This window comes from Nyctereutes procyonoides, unplaced genomic scaffold (assembly GCF_905146905.1).
Source record: "Nyctereutes procyonoides isolate TBG_1078 unplaced genomic scaffold, NYPRO_anot_genome, whole genome shotgun sequence".
Classification (NCBI taxonomy): domain Eukaryota; kingdom Metazoa; phylum Chordata; class Mammalia; order Carnivora; family Canidae; genus Nyctereutes; species Nyctereutes procyonoides.
The window spans coordinates 2312555-2335078 of NW_026575145.1; the positions used below are offsets into that span (position 1 = coordinate 2312555).

Sequence of the window (22524 nt, forward strand, 5' to 3'; positions counted from 1 at the left end):
AATATTGGGATTCTCAGCTTGCATCCTTTGAGCGTTTGATATCCCTTTGACGCCAATTTATGTCATAATTCTTTTCTAAAAATTTTTTGAGTATAGTTGACACACAATGTTACATTAGTTTCAGGTGCACAGTGAAGTGATTTAGTAAGTGTATACATTATGCCATGCTCACTATAAATGTAGCTACCATCAGTCTCCATACAATCCTGCTCAAATACTATTAACTCTATTCCTTTGCTGTGCTTTTTATTCCCATGAATTATTCATTCCATAACTGGAAGCTTGTATCTCTCACTCCTCTTTTACCCATTTTGTCCATCCCCACACACCCTCTCTCTCTGACACTTCCCCTCTGGCAGCCATCAGTTTGTTCTCTGTATTTATAGGTCTGATTCTACTTTTTGTTAATTTGTGTATTCATTTTTTAGAGTCTACATATTAGTGAAATCATATTTTGAACTTTTAATAATCTGGGTTTTTTTTCAAAATCTGTTTTGACATATATGATTGGTTTTTGGTGGTCATCACAACCTCTTTACTTCTTGGTTTTAAACTCTTGATAATAACCTTTTTCTTGACCAGAATGCTATGCTGAGAGCATTTTCTCTGAAGGGCTACAAAGTATATTCTTAGTTTTTTTCCAGATGGTTGGAATGTTATGAGATTCTTCAAGAAATCCAATAGGTAGCTTATTGAAAAGATTCAGTCTGATTTCTACTTTTGAAGTAGAGACTTTCCTCTCAGACTTCTTTTCTAATCCATCTCCATGACTGGCAGGAACTCTTACATAATATCACAATTAATAGTTTCTAGTTTCTATCTACTCTGGTCTTTACTTTTCCTCTCCTCAATGATACTGTCCACTTTTTATTGTTGTTTTTATGATATATGACATGGTATTATGACTATTATTTATCTTTCCTTTCACCATCACATACTGTAATATATGCCATAAACAGCTAGCATACTTCTATAGTAAATTATAACAGACACACACACACACACACACACACACACAAGAGCATTCTGTCTTGATACTCTTTGCCATACTTACTTCCCTTACCTTGTAAGAAATAATGATTTATCAGTATGGAGGATGTCCTCTTTTGAGGCCCTAATGATGTTATATTACTGCATTTAACTTCATTCAATCCAGATTAAAATGTCAAGTACATAGTAGGAATTTGGTAAATATCATTGCCACTTGTTTCCCCTGGGTACAAGGGTGCTAGTTCTAAGGGAAATGAGTACCATTTTTCTAATCTTTCTGTGAATTTTATGCATATTTAAGAGACTAATTAAACAAAATCTTTCACATATGGTAGTGTTGCTCTTTAAAATGATTTTCTTTTTTCAGATCATCAAGGTAGATTCATTCGCAGTTTATTGATATGGTGATTGTCACGTTGCTGCATTTTTACTCTGGAAGGCTCAGAAAATAGATTTTATGCTCATATGCATAGAGAGAATCTCTCTCTTTAAAGATTTTCTATTCCTTTAATTTACAGAATTCAGTAATTCCCCAATAATTACTAATTCACAGTGCTTTTCTATTGACATGTAGTTGAAATACAATGTTACATTAGTTTCAGGTATATGACATAGTGGTTCAACAAATCTATATATGTTATGCTATGCTTACCACAAGTGTATTACGATACACAATGCAGTTATACCGTTGACTACATTCCTTATGTTGTACCTTTTATTCCCATGGTTTATTGTTTCATAACTGGAAGCCTATACCTCCTGCTCCTCTTCACGTATTTTGTCCCTCTCTCCAACCACTACCCTCTGGCAACCACCAGTTTGTTCTCTGTATTTAGGGGTCTGTTTTGCTTTTATTAGTTTATTTGTTTTGTCTTTTAGATTCCACAAATAAGTGAAACCATATGGTACTTATCTTTCTTTGTCTGGTTTCTTTCACTTAGTATAATACCCTCCACTTCCACCCATGTTGTTGCAAGTGCAAAATCTCATTCTTTTCTATGGCTGAATAATATTCCATTGTATATATATCCCACATCTTTATTCCTTCATGTATCCACTGACATGTGAGTTTGTATCCATATTTTGGCTATTGTAAATAATACTGCAATAAACATAGGGGTGCATATATCTTTTCAAATTAGTGCTTTTATTTTATTTAGGTAAATATCCAGTAGTGGAACTACTGAATCACGTGGTATTTTTATTTTTTATTTTTTTGAGGAACTTCCATACTATTTTCCACAGTGACTACACCAATTTACATTTCCACCAACAGTGTGCAAGGGTGAAGAGAGAATATCTTAAACTGCTCCATGGTTCCTGACAAAGAATAAATCTTGTGGGTATCATGATTGCATGTGGATAATGATATTTTTTAACTTAGACATTTTTATGTCAAATTCTTAGTTACATTTTAGCAGAGCAGATCACAAAAACAATTTGTGACATTGCTCCAATAATAATGAAGTTGACTCATCACATAGACTTATAAATTAGCAATGAGAAACTAGCCTTGTTTGTTTTGCCAGCCTTTTCCCAAAAATTCACCTTGAGCCTATTAATACTTTAATCAGTTACTTGAGAGAACTATCTTTGAGAGTGATACTACAGATAAGCTTTCTGTGAGTAAATTTCTTAAAATATGTTGAGGTATCTCAACTTTTAAGAAATTTACTTCAACTATCATGAACTATTACGATAGATGATAGATGATAGATAGATTAGATAGATAGATAGATAGATAGATAGATAGATAGATAGATAGATAGATAGATGATAGACAAACAGGGACAGAATTGTGAAAATCAGTTTAATGGTTTAAAATCAAACTAAAGCTACTTTGAGTAAATGTGATCCATTGCCTTTAAGAGTCATAACATCCTCCTCCCAGAATGCTCCTGGAAAAACAAAGCATCTGAACCAAGGCTTCTAACTATTTTCTGATAGAAAATCAGAATTCTTGACAGATTATCCTAAGAAGTATAAAATAAGTTACTCAGTTCTACTGGCTTCAATAATTAAATTGGTCCTAGGCAGTCACTTAGGACCAGGTTTACTGCTGATAATTTGGGACAAACAATTTGCCAGTATGTTTGTAAAAGAACTAAGATAGCACATTAAACATCTCGTTCTCGTGTCTTTTGGGTGGATGATGTCCATTGACTCTAATTTTCTTTCCTAAGCACCCTATTTAAGACTTTCTAGTTTCTAGCAAGTTAAACATGAATTTAATCAGCCTGTAGATGAAATCAGAAAATCTTACATCAGTATTTTCAGGGAATGTGGTTGGGTATATTCTGGGATCAGTGTTGGCAGATGCTCAGGCTGTCAGCCTTCAATATTGTTCTTCCATTTTATGTGGTCATTAGTGTTGAGCAAAGCACCCCAGTGCTTTATAATTAAAGGGAGTAGCTTAACCTCAGAAAAAATCCCTAAAGAGATTTTGTTGATACAAATAATAAAGGCACAGATGTAGAGGTAGCTGATAAAACTTCTTGTACAAAGGGCTTCTGTATCCATTTTTGCATAATTGAGTTCTGTATGTGACACTGTTCTTGAATGAAAAACAATTGATATCTGTGTGCCATCTGTTATTTTGTTTCTGTGCCAAGTGCCAACACCATAAGGTAAAAACAATAGTCTGTGAGCACTGCAGTGTGCTAATACTCACTTGGAACCTGATATTCCAGCAAGCTTCCCCAGGCTGTCAAAACTATCAAAATATAGTGATGCTTTTTAGTAGGCAAAGATAATATTCACGATATTATCTCTTGATGAATTACATGGATGGAGCAATCTGTGAAGCCCAAGAAAGCCTGAAGTTTTATTTTTTCCCAGAAAAAAAAAGGTCCCAACTGCAGATAGCTAATGGTTACTTGATAAGATGGAAACAGCAGTGTTAATGCAGTAGGATAAGTTGATAAGATCTGTGTTTCCTATATCATCTGTCTCCTGTTTCACTTGAATACCTGATTATTGAAATTATGTAAGGTTCATGGAGGTGTTCCTTGACTTCATCCTGTGTTATTTTTATGATCTGTATATGGTACCATCGCAGAAAAATTGAAAGCAGATTTACTGATGCCCAATTCTTTTATTCAGTTCAAGAATGAACGATTCAAGTAGAGGTTTGCACCGTTGCCGGGAGAGATGTCATGTTCCATTTGCTTAACACTGAGTGTATTTACTCACTGTGGTCTATTTCTTTGGGGAGGGCGGTGTTTGTTTATTTAATGATTTTTATTTGTTTGTTTGTTTGTAAATGTATAATATCCTTGTTGCCAGCACATGTTATTTCAGGTAGATGTTAAGTCCGAGAGGGGATGAGTATGCCCTCAAGAAAGCTGCCCCACAGGGAGCCTGCTTCTCCCTCTACCTATGTCACTGCCTCTCTGTGTGTCTCTCATGAATAAATAAATAAAATCTTAAAAAACATTTATCTGGCCTAACCATACTATAAATCCCTGTAACATGCTTACCAAGATTAAAACAAAGTAAACATTAGCAAGAATTTAAACAGGAAATGCAAGGTATTGATTTATCAATTTAGCCTTCCATGGGATCTAAAAACTTAAAAGCTTGATGTGTAATTACATATAAATGTATACCCCTTGAGGGTCAATGCAGTTCTTTCAACAGATTTCTAGGAGAAAGACTTATATTCAAGGATCAGTACTGGATTTCTTAAACAAATCAAATAATCGGTAGAAACGTTGATAAATTATGTCCTGCCATATTATTTTTATATTTTTGTTACTTCTTTTTAATTGCTTTCACATCTTAATTCATTTAATGTTCATGAGGACTCATTAATAAAGACAGAAAAGTTCTATACTTAAAATTCACAAAGTAAAGACTAAGAAAATGAATCTAATGGAAGGTCCGTGGCTTGGTCCCAGTCACCTAACCCATTAGCTTCAGCAACAGAAAGAGACTTCTGGTTCTTTGTCTGCAGCAATTTCTACACTATTCTTCTTCCCTTGTTCCTTTGTAATTATCCTCAGAAGGCCCCAAAGGGGAAAATGAATGAGAAAAGAAAAGAAAATAAGCTAATGGGTATTAAAGAACAATTCCTACTTAAAATTTGAAGAGAAGCTCAGCAAATACCTACTTAGAGATTTTAGTATTAACTGTAATTTAGAAGGACTATTATTAAGTCTGCTAAAGTTTTGCCAGTGAGTTGAGTATTAGGGATGAAAAAGCAAAATAGAAACTTCAGTTATGTATAAAGGTTGTACTTTGTCAACAGAAACTTGGAACACTGAAAATAATTCTTAGTTTTTTTGCAAGTTGGCAATCACAACTATTTATCTATTGCAGTATTTTGATATGGTTGCCAAAGCAGATCCAGTTCAATACTTATGGAGAAACTGTAATGTTATTAATCAGCTGTGTAAGATTTTAGCTGGTGAATCAATGGACTATGTAAAGATTCTTGAAGAATGTGATGGGGATCATTGGGTACAAATATCCACTAGAAACCATTGTCTTGATTTGGATATAATGGCATTGATTTGCTGGTTATAGATATGTGAGCAGGAGCCATTTATTTTCTATGTGAAAATATTATGGGTGATTTGATTACATTTTGTATATTTGTGTGGTAAATAGGACCATTTCACTCAACAGCCTTATAGGAGGGAACATATATGTAAAAAAGAGCAAAATCAACAGAGGATATATTCCATAGTGCATAGATAAGCTTCAATGAGGCCATTCATTATAAATTAATCCAAAATCTGGGCCAAAGTTATTTTTGGAAGATCATTGTTAGGTAAAGGTGAAGCAAGAAATCTTGCGGAAACCTTGTGAAATGATTTATAAAAATAAGTTAAAAGTGGAAATATGACTGTTAACACTTCCCAAGAGATTATCATTCCTGATTTTTCTTTCCTTAGGAATTGGAATACATGTTTGGGGGATTGGAGATGCATGTCAGATACTTAGTTTCACACCAGGGAAACTAAATACTGGGTATACTTTCTTGTTTTTGAGAAAATAAGTAAAGAAGGAAGGCTAAGGATGTGGAGGCTAGCTAGGAATACTTCCAAGAGTTGGAAGTCAGAGATTTGATTTGAAATGTTCAGTGGAATCATGAAAAATATTTTGATGTGTCTTATTACAATAAAATACCTATATTGTTACTAATATATTTATAGCCTTCCTTATATGTATACTTATTATTAGTGATACTCTTAGTTCTGTATTAATTATAAATTAATATTCAAACTAATTTTATTGAACACTTCAGTAGGTACTTTGAGGGCAGCATTTTGCTGGATGAAGAAGAGAATTAATCAAAACTCTCATCATCCCCCCACAAAAAAAAAAAAAAAAAAACCTCTCATCATCTCTTCTCTGTTTTGAATGGCATGAATAACAAATATAATGTTAGTGAAAAGTACCATATAGCCACTAATTTTTTTCATTGTGTGGAGTGCCAAAAACGTTGGCTTTTGAAACTTTCAGTAGAGTGACGTTACTGAAAGTAAGGCCTGCAACAAGGAAAATATTGAAATTCATCCCTACACTGCAAAGGGAGACTGAACAAATGAAACAAACACTCGAATGTGTGACATTTAATTTTTAAATCTTTGGCACTTTGGGAAATCTCAGCTTTTGGTAGCAATATTTTGATGGTGCTCCTTTGGAAGCACATTTAAAGAGACTATTTTCTTAATAGTAATCTGATTGACAGAGAAAAGTCAATTGAATATTACCTTAATTCAAATTCGTTGATCATAAAATGCAACTGTGGTGTAAATTATAGAAAACTTTATGGAAAAATTCAAAATAAAAAGATCATATGAAGAAATACATTTATTAAATAAATATTAATGACAGATAAGTATTCAGTTAATTCCTAGGTATCTTATGCTTTTGGGTGCAATTGTAAATGGAATTGACTCCTTTATTTCTCTTTCTTCAGTCTCATTGTTAGTGTATAGAAATGACACTGACTTCTGGGCATTGATTTTGTAACCAAAGAGGTAAAGGACCTATACCCTAAAAACTATAGAACACTTCTGAAAGAAATTGAGGAAGACACAAAGAGATGGAAGAATATTCCATGCTCATGGATTGGAAGAATTAATATTGTAAAATGTCAGTATTACCCAGGGCAATTTACACGTTTTATGCAATCCCTTTTTGAACTTCACCACAGTAACTTCTTGGAAGATACATCCATGAAGGCAAAAGAAACAAAGCAAAAATGAACTATTGGGACTTCATCAAGATAAGAAGCTTTTGCACAGCAAAGGATACAGTCAACAAAACTAAAAGACAACCTACAGAATGGGAGAAGATATTTGCAAATGACCTATCAGATAAAGGACTAGTATCCAAGATCTATAAAGAACTTATTAAACTCAACACCAAAGAAACAAACAATCCAATCATGAAATGGGCAAAAGACATGAACAGAAATCTCACAGAGGAAGACATAGACATGCCAACAAGCACATGAGAAAATGCTCTGCATCACTTGCCATCAGGGAAATACAAATCAAAACCACAATGAGAGACCACCTCACACCAGTGAGAATGGGGAAAACCAACAAGGCAGGAAACCACAAATGTTGGAGAGGATGTGGAGAAAGGGGAACCCTCTTGCACTGCTGGTGAAAATGTGAACTGGTGCAGCCACTCTGGAAAACTGTGTGGAGGTCCCTCAAAGAGTTCAAAATAGATCTGCCCTACAACCCAGCAATTGCACTGCTGGGGATTTACCCCAAAGATACAGATGCTTGAAACGCCGGGACACCTGCACCCCGATGTTTATAGCAGCAATGTCCACATTAGCCAAACTGTGGAAGGAGCCTTGGTGTCCATCGAAAGATGAATGGATAAAGAAGATGTGGTCTATGTATACAATGGAATATTACTCAGTCATTAGAAACAACAAATACCCACCATTTGCCTCAACGTGGATGGAACTGGAGGGTATTATGCTGAGTGAAATAAGTCAATCAGAGAAGGACAAACATTATATGGTCTCATTCATTTGGGGAATATAAAGAATAGTGAAAGGGAATAAAGGGGAAAGGAGAAAAAATGAGTGGGAAATATCAGAAAGGGAGACAGACATGAGGGACTCCTAACTCTGGGAAATGAACTAAGGGTGGTAGAAGGGGAGGTGGGCGGGAGGTGGGGGGTGACTAGGTGACAGGCGCTGAGGGAGCACTTGATGGGATGAGCACTGGGTGTTATTCTATATGTTGGCAAATTGAACACCAATTAAAAAATATATTAAAAAAATAAAAAAGTGAAAATAAAAAGTATTCAGTTAAATTAGATACATGATTATATACTCAAAATGATTATTCTGCTTATTTTAATATTTCTTTAATATAATATTAAAATGTCTTCAGACATGCAATCCATGGATTATGATCTTTTCTCATAGCACAGAGAGAGAGAGAGACAGAGGAGAGAGAGAGAGAGAGAGAGAGGGCAGAGACTTGGCAGAGGAGAAGCAGGCTCCAGACGGAGCCCGTGTGGGATGCGATCGGCTCCAGAAATCGCGCCCTGGGCCAAAGGCTGCGCCACCCAGGATCCCATGTGTTTATACTTTTAAAATATTTTAATTAGTTTTAAAAAGAAACTAAATTTTTATTCCATCAATATATTAAAAGTAATTTGTAAGCCAATAATTACATATTTCAAAATTCATATAAATTTAATAATTTAGGGACCTCTTATGCAAGCTTTGGGAGATTAATTACATGGTTATGCACCTTGTCTTCATGCTAGCACCTGTATGACACTGTGTCTTGCATTATAGTCACTACTGAGTATGTCTTATTCACTGAGGAAAACTGCAAGTGGGATCTGAGAGTGGGACTTGTGTCTGACATAACTCTGGAATACAGTGGCCAAAGAAGATTTGATTTTTAAGTTATGTTCAAATACTTGGAATGATTGAATGCATGGATCTTGTTCAATACCTATCAAATATTACTCCACCTCTGACACTATGCTGCACTGAAAATCATACCGTCCTGACCATCACTGTAGTCAACATGCTTTTTGGTTTGCCACCTCTCTAATTTTGTTGACAGAATCATTCACTTCTGTGGTCAATCCAAATCTTTGCATGAACTGAGACCCAGATATTTTAAGTAAAAGTTCAAGAAGGGTACAATGCCTGTATTTTCAGTCCCAGCATCTTTCCACAGTGTTACTTTTGTGCAATTTTCGTGGCTCCCTCCTCTCTGTTTACTCATAAGATTGTTTAAAAGCTACCTTATGAAAACTTAAATGACTCCATCCCCAGTGATGCTCTCCTTAAAGCATTAAATCTTTATATCATTTATTTCACACCCACCACTTGGCCCTTTTCAAGCTCTATTAAACTTATCCATTATGCTATTTAAATATTCATATATTTAAACCTTATCTTCTCCAACTAGACTATAAGCTCTACGAGGATAGGAACTTTTATTTCTCACAGTGTCTGACACGCTGATTTGCATATAGCAGTATTAGTAAGTATACATGGTTCTATTTTTCATTTTTTATCTTCAATTCAGATTCCAAGTCTTACATGGTGCTTCACATAATTCCTTTTCTCAACAGATATTTATTTATTGCCATGAATATGTGGGGGCTTCAAGGAAAAATAATGAGGGCTTTTAAATTCAGAGATGGTCAGAATTTTTCAATCTGAAATACAGACATTTTACAAAGTCAAACACTAACACAAATGTGTTTACATCTCAGTCAATGTATCTACAGAAACTCTGGGAAAGGACCTATTTTGCAAACTCAGTATTTAATATAAATGTACAATTACCAAAAAACATTCCAAAGTGTGTGAATAGGGATATAAATACTGTTTTACATCTTTGAATCATTCTTTAAGAAAGATTTGGCACTTTTTAATGGGGCTTCTGTAACATTTCCCAATGTTTGCAAATGCAGCAACTATCGCTTGGCAGAAGCAATGAAAGCATTTCTCCCTCTGTTACCAACAATAATCACAGAAGCTGAAACTTCAGATGTATAGTTTTTTGATATACAAGAATTTGCAGCATATTAAAAAGAACTTTGCTTCTTTTGTCATTACTACTATGTGAAATACAGTGAAAAAATATGGAGTCTTTTTTAGGTCATTATTAACCATTTTGAAGTATATAGTATATCTTGAAAGCATTTACTAGAGATCCTGGTAATTAATGTCAATATTATAACTAGGGCTGTCTAAATCACTACCTATATCTCCCATTTCTACATGAATGATATTTAATGTACTTCTTGACTATTAGCATCTATAGTAGTGTTTCCTTATCCACAGGGGATACTTCAAGATTCCCAGTGGTTGCCTGAAACCATGGATGATGCCAAACCCTGTATTCTGATGCTTTTTTTTCTATATGTAGATATCTATGATAAAGTTTACCATAAAAAATGTAAATTACAATTTAAAAATTGTAAATTGTGAAAAAGTTAACAACTAATAATAAAATAAAACAATTATAACAATATACTGTAATAAAAGCTATGTGAATGTGATTTCTCTCTCTTTTTTGTTCTTTCTGTTTCTCAAAAAGTATCATATTACATTGTACTCCCCTTCTTGTGATGATGTGAGATGAAGTGAGGTGAATGACACAGGCATTGTGATGTACCATTAGACTGCTATTGTCCTTCTGTCTGACTTTATGTCAGAAGGATCAGATCCTTCAGGGTGGTGGACTGCAGGTAACTGAAACTGGATTGTGAAAAACCACATATCAGAGGGGCCTATGGAATACTAAATGTTTTTGTCAAATTATAGTAAATGAAGAAGCCATTTTTTGATGCCCAATTTAGATTAGAATGCTATATTAATTTAAGTACTTTCTGGCTATGAGTGGTTCTTAACAATTCTTTTCATGAGAGTGTTTATCTTTGTTATGATAAGGCAGACAAGTAAATTAAAACAATATATCTTATTTGCATATTGAAACTACAACTCTATTTGATGATACAGTTTTGTACCCACTGGAATTATAATCATTTTGGTTTTGTTTTCTTATTTGTTTATTGTTTTTGTTGAAAATATTTTATGTATAAATACATGTACATGAAGAATGTTTTCAGCCTTGAAAGAAAGATAACTAAAGTATCTACTAAATATAAAAACACTATTTGAAGGATATCATAAACCAAGAGCAAAAACTGAAAACTCTGCAACTTCTACTCTCTAACATTTTCAGTTTGGAGTCCATTTTTTATAGCTCCTTTCTACCAAGACCATAGCAACACATCATACACTTTTAGCCTAGATTAGGCTTCATTATTTCATATCAAGATCTTCGTGGATAATTCTTTGTCAGGTCTCTCTCTTTATTTCTGAAAATTTCTTTATATACTCACTATCGTGTTAATGATCTATGTTATCTATATATCTGATTTGTAAAGGATGAATGAATTCATGTTTCATTTGTCAAAGTATACATCTGTTTTCAGAAGTAAAATCCTATGATTTAGCAAGAGCAATTGACATATGAAATGGCTAGACATAATGGGCTTCCAGACAGAAAATGCAACATTTTAAATATATTTTTGTTAGACCAACCGCTTTAATGATTTACTTAATTGGGGCTTTATCAAATAACCATTTCTCCTTCCTTAAAAATGCAGGACTTCTACTGTATTGAATGTCTTAACTTGCCCTTTGTTTCCTTTATTTTTGTATCAAATCTGTTTGTATGTACCATCCTCTCTTGCTTTGCCTTTACTTACTTCACTTTCCTACTCCCAATGCCATGTCTTCTTTTCTAAACATCCCCAATGCATGTGCTAGAGGAGCCTTCAAGTCATATCTATAAATCCACATCTCTTATTCCTATACCTTATTTTCATACCAGAACCACAAGAATATTCAATGATTTTTATTTTAATTTATTCAAAGTTTAATCTTCTATGTCAGAACACTGCTGTATAGATCTTTCAATTTCCCTTTAATTCCATCAGAAACTGTAAATCCTCTTGGGAAAGAAAGAACTTCACTTCCTGAACTTAAAACTAAATATAAAATGTAAGCTCTTATCCAAAAGTTTTGAGAATTGGCATCATGATCATTGGTAAGCTACTGCAGCTTCTGAATGCAGATTCTTCTATTATATACAAGTGAACATTAGATGGTTTCCTCAGTTTTTTCAGTCCTAAAACCTATTCTGAGGTGGTAGTTGAAGAAATGATTCTATTTATGTTCTGTTTTAGTTTAAACTGAGCTAATTGTGAAACTGAACTTTTATAACATATATCAATTTTTAAAACACAAGGACAGTGCATCACATCACAGCCTGTAGTCCAGATTCAAAACTTGTCCAATTTAGTCACTTTTTTTTTCATTTACTATGAATTGTAAATCAGACATCAGCACAAATTGTGGATATTGCAATTTCATTTTCTGTGAAGGTTGTTCTGCTTAATTGGACTTTCTGGTTGACTTAGAATTAATTAAAAGGCTAGTTTTATTGAAATGATCCTTATTTATGTTTCTGAAATATTCCTTGCATTAATGAATACAAAGGACAAAATGGGTTGAGGTTTATTTTTTTTTTGTATTTTTTTGGGGGGTTGAGGTTTAAAGGATTTAGTTTCTTGCAGTTCTTCTGCTTCTTCCCTAAGAACTCAATCTCAGATATCGTTTTACTTTGTGTTACAAGGCAATTTTCCAGGTTTTATTGAAGTATTTTAGCTTTGAAACCAGCTTATTGAGTTATATGGACACACAAGTAGGCAGGCTTGAAAAGGCTGTCAAGGAAAATCAGAGTAGATTTTAGGGCTGATTTCATCGATGAAAGTATCCAAATAATTAAATCAGTTGGATTATTAAAAACTTTCTTGGATTATCCAGGGTTGGTTTATTCTTCACTTTCTTTTAGGCCTAGAAACAGGATGGCTAAATAATAAATAGTATCTATTAATCTTATAAAGTAAAGTTTCCAGAAAACAGGAGTGCTGAGTATACTATCACTTTTGTTAGTGAGGAAGCAATTGCAGTGGTTCTATACATTATCCATTATGTGCCTTACATTAATAATACAAATATACAAATATTTTCAATGGTGCAACTATTTAATGGTTCTACGCAGTAGCTTCAAAATTCTATCTTGTAGAGACAACTGTTAAGAATGTGAAATAATTGTTACCAATAATCTCAAAATGTGGATAGAGGTGAACACTAATTCTGTAAAGTGTATCACCAAATCTTTGGTGTTGCTTTCTTGCCAACTGTTTACAAATGCTATAAACGATTTTGTTTCTAAACTACATTTCCCTATATTGCCAACTTCTGAGGTAGACTAACATTATACTAAAGACTAATTTATAATTTGCTTTTGATACTGCTTCCTCAAGTTGCTGTGTTGGAAAGAACATGGACTTTGAAATCAAGCAGTTTTGGATCTAAAGTCTGTCACTCATAATGTGTGGGATGCTCAAGAATGTAACTTCCCAGATATAGTTTCTTTAGATGTAAAATGGAGATCATAATATAACTTTAAAAGATTACTGTAAGGGAGTGCCTGGGTGCCTTACTCCGATGAGTATCAGACTCTTGATTTTGACTTAGGTCATGATCTTAGGGCCCTGAGATCAAGCCCTGGGTGGGGCTCCATGCTCATTGAGGAGCCTGCTTAAGATTCTCTCCTTCTTCTGCCGTCCTCCTCTGCTCTTATACTCTCTCTAAAAATAACTTAAAATAAATAATTAAGGGATCCCTGTGTGGCACAGCGGTTTGGCGCCTGCCTTTGGCCCAGGGCGCGATCCTGGAGACCGGAGATCGAATCCCACATCGGGCTCCCGGTGCATGGAGCCTGCTTCTCCCTCTGCCTATGTCTCTGCCTCTCTCTCTCTCTCTCTCTCTCTCTCTCTTTCATAAATAAATAAAAATTTAAAAAATAAGTAAATAATTAAGATAGTTGTAAGGATTTAAATGAGGTCACATGAAATGTCCTTGCACAGCCATACAGAGTAGATTAATACTATAAGTATTGTTTCAGTCCCCATTTTTTAATATACACTTAGCCAAACCCTATAAACTTCTTGATATCTTTTTCTAAGTCCATCTTCTTTCATATCTTTCTCTGCTGAATAAATTGGACTTATCTTAAGACTTGGTCAGCAATTCTCTTGTTCTTTCTGACACCAAATAAGTAGTGTGTTTCTCAGCAGCAATTCTCTGATTCTTTGAAACCTCTAGGAGTCCAAAATTCAATTCAATTCCAACACTAACTGCCTGAAGTTAGTAAAGATCCCACAAGTTAAAGGGCTTAGTCCTGCAAGATTACCTGCATGTCAGACACCAGATACAATTCCCAATAGCCACCCATACCTCTAACCACCCAGGTATAACTTTGAGAGTTCCCATGACCTCCTCCTCTTCCAAACTTGATAATTTGCTAAACACTTTATTGAACTCAGGAAAACACTTTCCTTAAATTTACCAGTTTATTATAAAGGAAGTAGCTCAGAAAAGGCCAAGTGAAAGAGGTGCATGTGAATTTTTATTCATACACTGGGTTAAAAGAAGTCATGGACTCCTCTCTGATCCCCTTATGAAGAAATAAACACTAATACACATTTCTATATAGTTTGGTGTTTTCATGGATTTTTCTTTCCAATAAGTTAGACATTTATATATGGATTTAAAGATTTAGAACCAAACCCTACTTAGAACACTTGCCAGACAATCTGGAACCAGTAGGTACAAGAATAGTAAATGCGAGAAACCTAATTAATTCTGAGCATTTTCTACTTAATATTTTTATCTCAGTCAAAATCCTTAATAACTTTAAAGGGTTACACTTTTACTTCCAGATAGCTAATCTTCTACATGTCCTCCTCATATATATTAATATATGTATAAGACAGAAATTTATTTACTTGAAGTGCTTTGTAACATACACTACATTTTGAATCTGGTTTGAAATCCATCATTAACAATGTTTTTTCTTTAATCTAGCAGTTTTATTGCAACACTTTTCTACTTTCCATAAAACATTATTTCCATTTTTGACCTATGCAATTTATACATTCTAAATGATATTGTGCATAGACGAATGTCTATTTTATTTATTTATTTATTTTTATTTTTATAAATTTATTTTTTATTGTGTTCAATTTGCCAACATATAGAATAACACCCAGGGCTCATCCGTCAAGTGCCCACCTCAGTGCCTTTTACCAATGTCTATTTTAATTGATAACTGTAATAACCAATGTTTTCAAAGGAAATATTGTGGGGAAGCACTAAATCATGAAAAATTGGTAGCATTGTAATTGAAAAGAATGAAGCACAGGTCATAGTTAAGAGCCTAGTCTTGAGTCAAGTTGACTTCTTTGAATCCTTATTCTGCTACTTTATAGCTTCATGACTTTGCTTAACTTCCCTGTGCTTCATTGTCTTCTTTAAAATGGTTACTATTATAAAAAGATAAATCATGTGACTATATAACACTATACCTAGAACTTAGGAAATATTCAATATCAACATATATAATTATTATGTTTATTACCATTGCTCTTCAGTATATATGTAGGGAGATGGTTTGACAAGGAAACTTTTGAACCAGAAGTTGCTAATGTAAATGAATACAGTTAGTATAGTATAATGGTATATTTTTAGAATGTAATGGTATAATTTTAGAATCATTTTTTTCGAATGAACAAAACATAATTACCTATTTATTTCTCCTAAAGAATCTTTCCTAAGTGGGTTTTTTCCTCATAACATTTTTTATTTACAGTTTCTTAATTAAATATTTCATAATACAGCATACTGAATAACTCTTGCACCATGAAACACTAATTTTATCAGAATAGTGAACTCTAACTTTTTTCACATCTAAAGCTTTCTTTCATCATATTTGAAGTCTTTATACCACACCATTTAATCCTAACTGTGAAGGTCTATTCTTCTCACTGGGTATTCCAAGGAATGAAATGCTGAGCTCATTAATACCTAGTTTGCTTAAAGTAAGCCTTACATCACAGAAGTTTTCCATAGGCAGATGTGACTGTATTACATTGAGTGTGCTCAGTTTCACATTTTCTCACTTATTTTGAGAATAAGGAACCACGCCAGAATCCAAGTAGTTTGGGCATTCTATTAAATAGCAGTAAAGATTGCTTTCATTTAGGGTTGTTTTCCAACTCAGACTCTGTTGAACTTTTTGAAAACACACTGTGTTTGAAGATATTTAACCTAACACTAGCTTTTATAGGCTGTTAATAAATGGGTGGACTGAATCTTCTAGGTTTGGATGAATGACACATTCATTCATATAGTGAGGGTCTAAAAAATCCATTATTTGAATAATTTAATCGGTCAGATACATTCAAAGAATTCCCACAGAAAATCATTCATACAAAAAGTAAATAGTATTTTAGGATATTACCCTGGTAAGTACAATTAATTACATTTTGACCTTTGTCGTTTAAAAACAAATTTATAAGAAGAAAGATAAGCAGTTGCAAACACTGTTAGACAACTACAAATATAATGAGAGTAAATGTGTATTCACTTAACATATTTGCATTTGACTCTAGTATCATTAATCTCTCCTCCATTTCATCTTTCCATTCCAATGAGTATATCTCTGATCCTATAATCACTCCAAATTTCCCTAGCTCTGAAATATTAAATTCCAGAAAATTTGGTTTATCAACTACAACTTTCTGGCCTCCAGACTCCATTGTTCTCAGTGTACTTGCTTTTCAGGTTTTCACCTATTTCCTATATATCCTGGAAGACAAAGATGCCTTGCCTTGTCAATACTCATAGTGTTATTCACTTCTTTCATTTCTAACCTAGAATTATCTTTTTTGTCCTGCAATTTTGTTAATCAAAACTATTGGCAACTATTTAAATATCTGCCTACTGTGTTAGAAATAGTATTTTTTTTCTCATTCATTTTTTAAAAAATTCTTAGCACTTATATAGAAAGAGCTCAAAAAATGGATATTTGAATAAAATTAGAGTTAGTGGGAGACATAGTTGTTGAAAGAAGCAAGAAGGGTAATTCAACAGATCGACAATGATAAGGGACAGCAAGAGTATAAAAGGTAGATGGAATAACATGTAAAGATTACCAGAAGGCACATTTGTTGTGGCAGTCCAAAAAAATTTTAGCATTTTGATGGAAGGGATGCCAAATAGAGTTGTACAGCATTTATACTGCACAACTCAAGAGGGTGTCATATACATCTACTCAAGGATGCGATTGTGCTGTAAAGGGCAATCCTGAGTTGTCACATAGTTTATTTGATTAAATGAACCCCATCATTGCAGCCCAGGAAGTAATTGTTATTTATTTTAACTATTGAGAGTCATTAAGAAAAGGATTATATTTTGCATATGCTACCTAATGAGAAGTATGTAACACTGTTTAGAAAGCTTTCTGTCAAAACAAAAAGGTTAGGACCTAATATAGCAAGTTTTAATTATACGGAAAAAATCACAATTAAAACAGATAAGTGAGTCTTTGCAGTGACTTAGAAACCATGTCCACATGTGGTATAATTTGCAAATTTTGCTTAAGGTTTACACATGAATATTATGACTATTAGTCAAATAAGTTCAGACCAGATAGTGTAGGAAATACATTATATCCTTGGGTTACATATTCTATTAAATAATGGATATTCTGAAGCCAAACTGGGAATAGTTAGAATTCACTGACTTGAACCAATGGCTTTATCTGTTTCAAAGTCTCATGCTAGTTAGGCGACTACATTTTACACCTAGAGCATCATTTGGTTGCTGACAGTGTAAACCAAACATAATCAATATATTTTGTTCTGGGAAGTAGCTAGAAAGAAAAAATAAACTCTGCTACTTTCACCTGCAAATGCTTTTTTAAAGTAATGAATCTCATTCACTGCTCACAGTCAGTAAATGATGCTTCCCATTTCCCATCCCATGTTGAAATGCCGGCTATGGTTCTCCAACCACTTCTTACTCCTTCCCTGTTGCTAGATGTGTTCTTAAAAATAGCTTCTTGGCTTATTGCAAACTGTGTGTTTCATCTTTTGTAACCTGTCTTCTACAGATCCTCCTGCTGTAGAACCAGCATTCCTGGAGATCCGGCAAGGACAAGACCGAAGTGTTACTATGAGTTGCCGGGTCCTGAGAGCCTATCCAATACGGGTGCTGACCTATGAATGGCGCTTGGGCAATAAATTATTACGGACGGGTCAGTTTGACTCTCAAGAGTACACAGAGTACCCAGTGAAGAGTCTTTCCAATGAAAACTATGGGGTTTATAATTGTAGCATCATAAATGAGGCGGGAGCTGGGAGATGCAGCTTTCTTGTTACAGGTAAGATTCTAAATATTTCACCGTTTGTATATTTTTGATCAAGGGATCTTAGGCTTAATCAATATAAGAATTAAAGTGTACAAATCCATGGAACATACTTTGAGTAGCTTGTCTGCTATAGTTAGAATTACTCATTTATTTTCAAGACAAAATTATTTAGTAGTCAAAACAGTTTATGTGCCTATAAAATTAGAAGTTTATGTGAATTCAAGAAGATTTGGTGAAGAGGTTGGTTATTTTGAGTGTTTAAGTAATAAAGTGACAAATCTTAACCAGCTTTTTAACATCAAATTGCAAATATTAATATTAATACGTATTTCTGTCTACAAAAATTGCTTGTTAACGAACACCTGCTTTGATTTTCTTAATAGCAGAAAGAGTGTTTTTTCTTCTTTGTAATTATTTACTAACTATATGTGTGGGGTAAACTCAATTTTGTCTTTGGCTTACCATTGGTTTACAAATAGTCAAAGGAAAACAATAGACCTAGCATAAAATAAATTAGAAGTAAAATCAATACTGATTGATTTTGATCAATCAATACTTGTCTTCCAATGTGTCAAAAGAATATTAAGTTTGTATTAAATTTTCGGTAATTATGTAAATTATTTTATACCCTATATACTAAAGTAAATTTGTGTGAGTTTTGAGCTAAGGTTAGACATACATTAAAAGGACATATTCCTTTTATTCCTTTTCAGTATTATTTCATTCTAGGTAAAGTTAGTTTAATAGTTGGAGTGTTCATGTTAGTAAAAGAAGAAACTGGACATTGTGAATTACCTAAAAAGCAATTGTAAATATTATGATTGAAATGTTTCAGACTTAATTAAAACTTGCTCTTTGGTAATAAAAATTTTTATTCATAAGTTCTTACTTTTAAAAGAAAATTTTCTGTTTTTGCTACCTGAAATGTGATATAGATAAAATATAATGAGCTAACTAAAGCATATGAAGATGTCATCTCTGCTGGATCTTACCACCTCTTGGTTTTGCAATCCATTTTATCAACATTCAGGTGTACTTAAAGATTTCTGCTTTGATTCCTAAAGTGAACTATTCAAACAAAACCAGAAGTCATAGGACAAAACTACTTATATGGAGATCTCTCTGCTAATTTTTATCCCTAAGGATATTTACAAGGGGAAGAAGAATGTAGTGTACTATTCTATGGAATAATTTAAATGGTATGATTTACTTTCACTTTTTGATTACCTATTATTGTCCCAAAGCAATAAGAATCTTTCAAAGGTAGTTGAAAGTCTACTTATTGGTAGAAAGAGGTCATCTTTTTTTTTTTTCCATTAGGCCCCTAAAACAAAAACACTCCATAAGATTAATTGCAGCCTTTTCTTCAAAGTTTTGGGACTTACACACACTCTAATTTTTGTTGTTGACATTGTTTTTTAACTTTAGGCTAGTTCAGACCATGCTGCCTCTGTAAGATTTTCATTTGTTCTCTATTACTTGACCCAAATCCCATTTTCTGAACTAGAAAACAAGCTGAGACCAGAAGAAACACTTTTCCCAGAAGAAAAATTTTCCCATTCAAGATCCATGGGGTGTAGTAAGTAGATTTTGATATTGTTAGATTTTGATAGCTCCAGAAAGGAATAAATCTGTTATGGGTGGCCCACAGAGGGAGAGGAAATATCCCATGAATTGATTTGTTTCCAGTGTGCTTTTTCTATCTTCAGGCCAGCTTCATGGTTTCAAGATTTCCACATACAATCTAATATAGTTTTGAAGAAAAAAGGAAATAATTGAATTTCAAATATTGTATGATCCAGGAAGATATACATTTGACCCTTGAACAACACAGAAGTGTAACCACACTCATATAGTCATAAATTTGCGTATAGTTTTTGACTCCCCCAAAATTTTACTACTAGCCTACTGTTGATGAGAAGCCTTACTGATAACAGTCTATTAACACATATTTTGTATGCTATATGTATTATATACGTTATTTTTACAATAATTTAAGCTAGAGATGTTCTATATACTGTATTTTGATAATAAAGTAAGCTAGAGAAAAGAAAATATTATTAAGAGAATCATAAGAAAGAGAAAATACATTTACAGTACTGTGCTGTTAAAAAAACAAAAAACTTCCACATGTAAGTGAACTCACAAAGTTCAAATCTCTGTTGTTCAAGGATCAGTTGTATAAAGAAATCAGATTTCATAGAATCAGAGGTCTGGAAGAAACTTCAAAAAAAGTATCTATTTCATCTACTAAAACACATCACAATTAGTAATCTTTATGAATTGCCCATAATTCAAAACCTTTTGAAGCTATACTAAAGGGAACTAAGGAATAGGATATATAAAGAAGACATATATCCTTTATGCATATATTCTTTATACACAAAACAGATATCTGAAGACAATTCTATTTACTTCCTGACAAATTATGAACATTTTAATTTTTTATTATTATAAATATTTTTCCAAATTCAAGATCACTCTTCCCCTACTCATGAATGCTATACAGTCAAAATTGAGCTAAAAGGCAATGACAGCCCTCACATTTATATTTACTTTAACTCCCAGGAAAACTAAAAAATTCACACTTCCTTTTCCCAGTTTTATCATGTGTATTTGGTGTTTGTGGGAGTATGGAGGTAGTTGAGTGGGATTGTGTTTACTGAGAAATCAGAGTGTGAGAATATTCTTCTATAAAGGAAAAGAAGAAAATAAGTGCAGATATTTTGGGAACAGTAACAGCCTAGCTTGTAGTGCACTGTCCACATAGAAAATATTAACTATAATACCAAAAAATACCATGTATTTTCATTTATTCTATTTACTAACATTGTTATGCTAAAGATAAGCATAGTTTTTTTGTTGGTTGGTTGGTTAGTTTTGTGGTTTAAGTAAGTTTTGTGAACAATAGTAGGAATCCAAACCATTTATCGTGGTTTTCTTTTTTTTTGTGTGTGTGTGTGGTTTTCTATAGAAATTTTTTATAAGAATATAAATAGTTATATAAAATTTAGACTTAAAAACCAGTTAAGAATTTGATCAACAGATAATTTGAGATTCTTTTAAATGAAACATATTAAAGGAATGGTGTCTTCTTTAACAGCTAACAGTGTATATATACTCCATAAGAATTTTTATTACATAACTACAAATTATAATTGAAAATAAAACAACCTACATGTATTGTCTCTTTACTGATGACAGTTTTGCAATCTGGAAAATATTTAGCAATTATTTATTGTGTAGCTACTACTTGCCCGGTACTAGTATAGACACCAGAAATAGAACTATAAATACTGTCTCCCAGAAATCTTTCACCATCATGTCAGTTTCCAAGTCTTGTCAGTTTTATCTTTGTTTGGTGTTTTGAATCTATCATTTTATTTTATCCCTATTTTACCTGTAAAGCATTATATTATCTTATCCAGAATACTATACTAAACTTTTATCTGATATCTGAATTTTCAGCCTCTTTCCCTTTCAGTCCATTTTCCATACTGTGGGACTATATTTTCCTAGTAAATGTATCTTACTCAGTGGAACACGTTGATGTTCTTCATGGCCTATAGGTGATATATATAAATTCATTGCTATAGATTTTCAAATCATTCATTAATATCCCAATTAGAATATTGGGATAGATATAGAATATCTATCTAGAATATCTATTCTATATAGAATAGATATAGAATCATCTCTCCTTCATTACTACCAGTTACTCCAAATTCTAGTCAAATTAGATCGTGCTACCTCCCACTCAATCATTACACATTTTCAATACTCTCTGCCTTTGTTCACATATTACTTTATTCTTAAAAACTAGCCCTTTGTGTGTTCCTCTACTAGGGTTATGGTGATCCTTGTGTGTGCATTTACTTGGGTCATTTTCACCTTTGCTCCATAGCCAACTAGATTTGTGTAGGTTGTAATACTATATTATTTCATAATTTACAAATTATGTGTTATTATTTTTCAAGTATCTGAAAATTATCAGTAAAACTGCAAGTAACTGTGGTTTGAACAAGACAAAATTATTACACTCAGGTTGAGTCTTGAAGAATCATCACAGAAACTAACATAATGGCTCTTCCACAAAATCTTTAGGGATTCAGGTTTCTTCCATCTTATTGCTCAGTCGTCATCAATACATGGCACATCTTATAGCCCTAATGGCTACTGAAGTCACAGCTATTACTTCTACATTTCAGTGAATTATCTTTTTTTAAGT

General features: G+C 33.2%; 1 protein-coding gene across 1 annotated transcript in view; it reads left to right on the forward strand.

Moving 5' to 3' along the window:
• The window catches only part of MDGA2 (MAM domain containing glycosylphosphatidylinositol anchor 2), a 788050-nt gene that overhangs the window by 658332 nt on the left and 107194 nt on the right, over positions 1-22524 (forward strand). The window contains exon 11 of the mRNA XM_055309044.1: positions 18039-18308. Coding sequence (XP_055165019.1) covers positions 18039-18308 — 270 coding nt within the window. The remainder of the gene's footprint in view (positions 1-18038; positions 18309-22524) is intronic.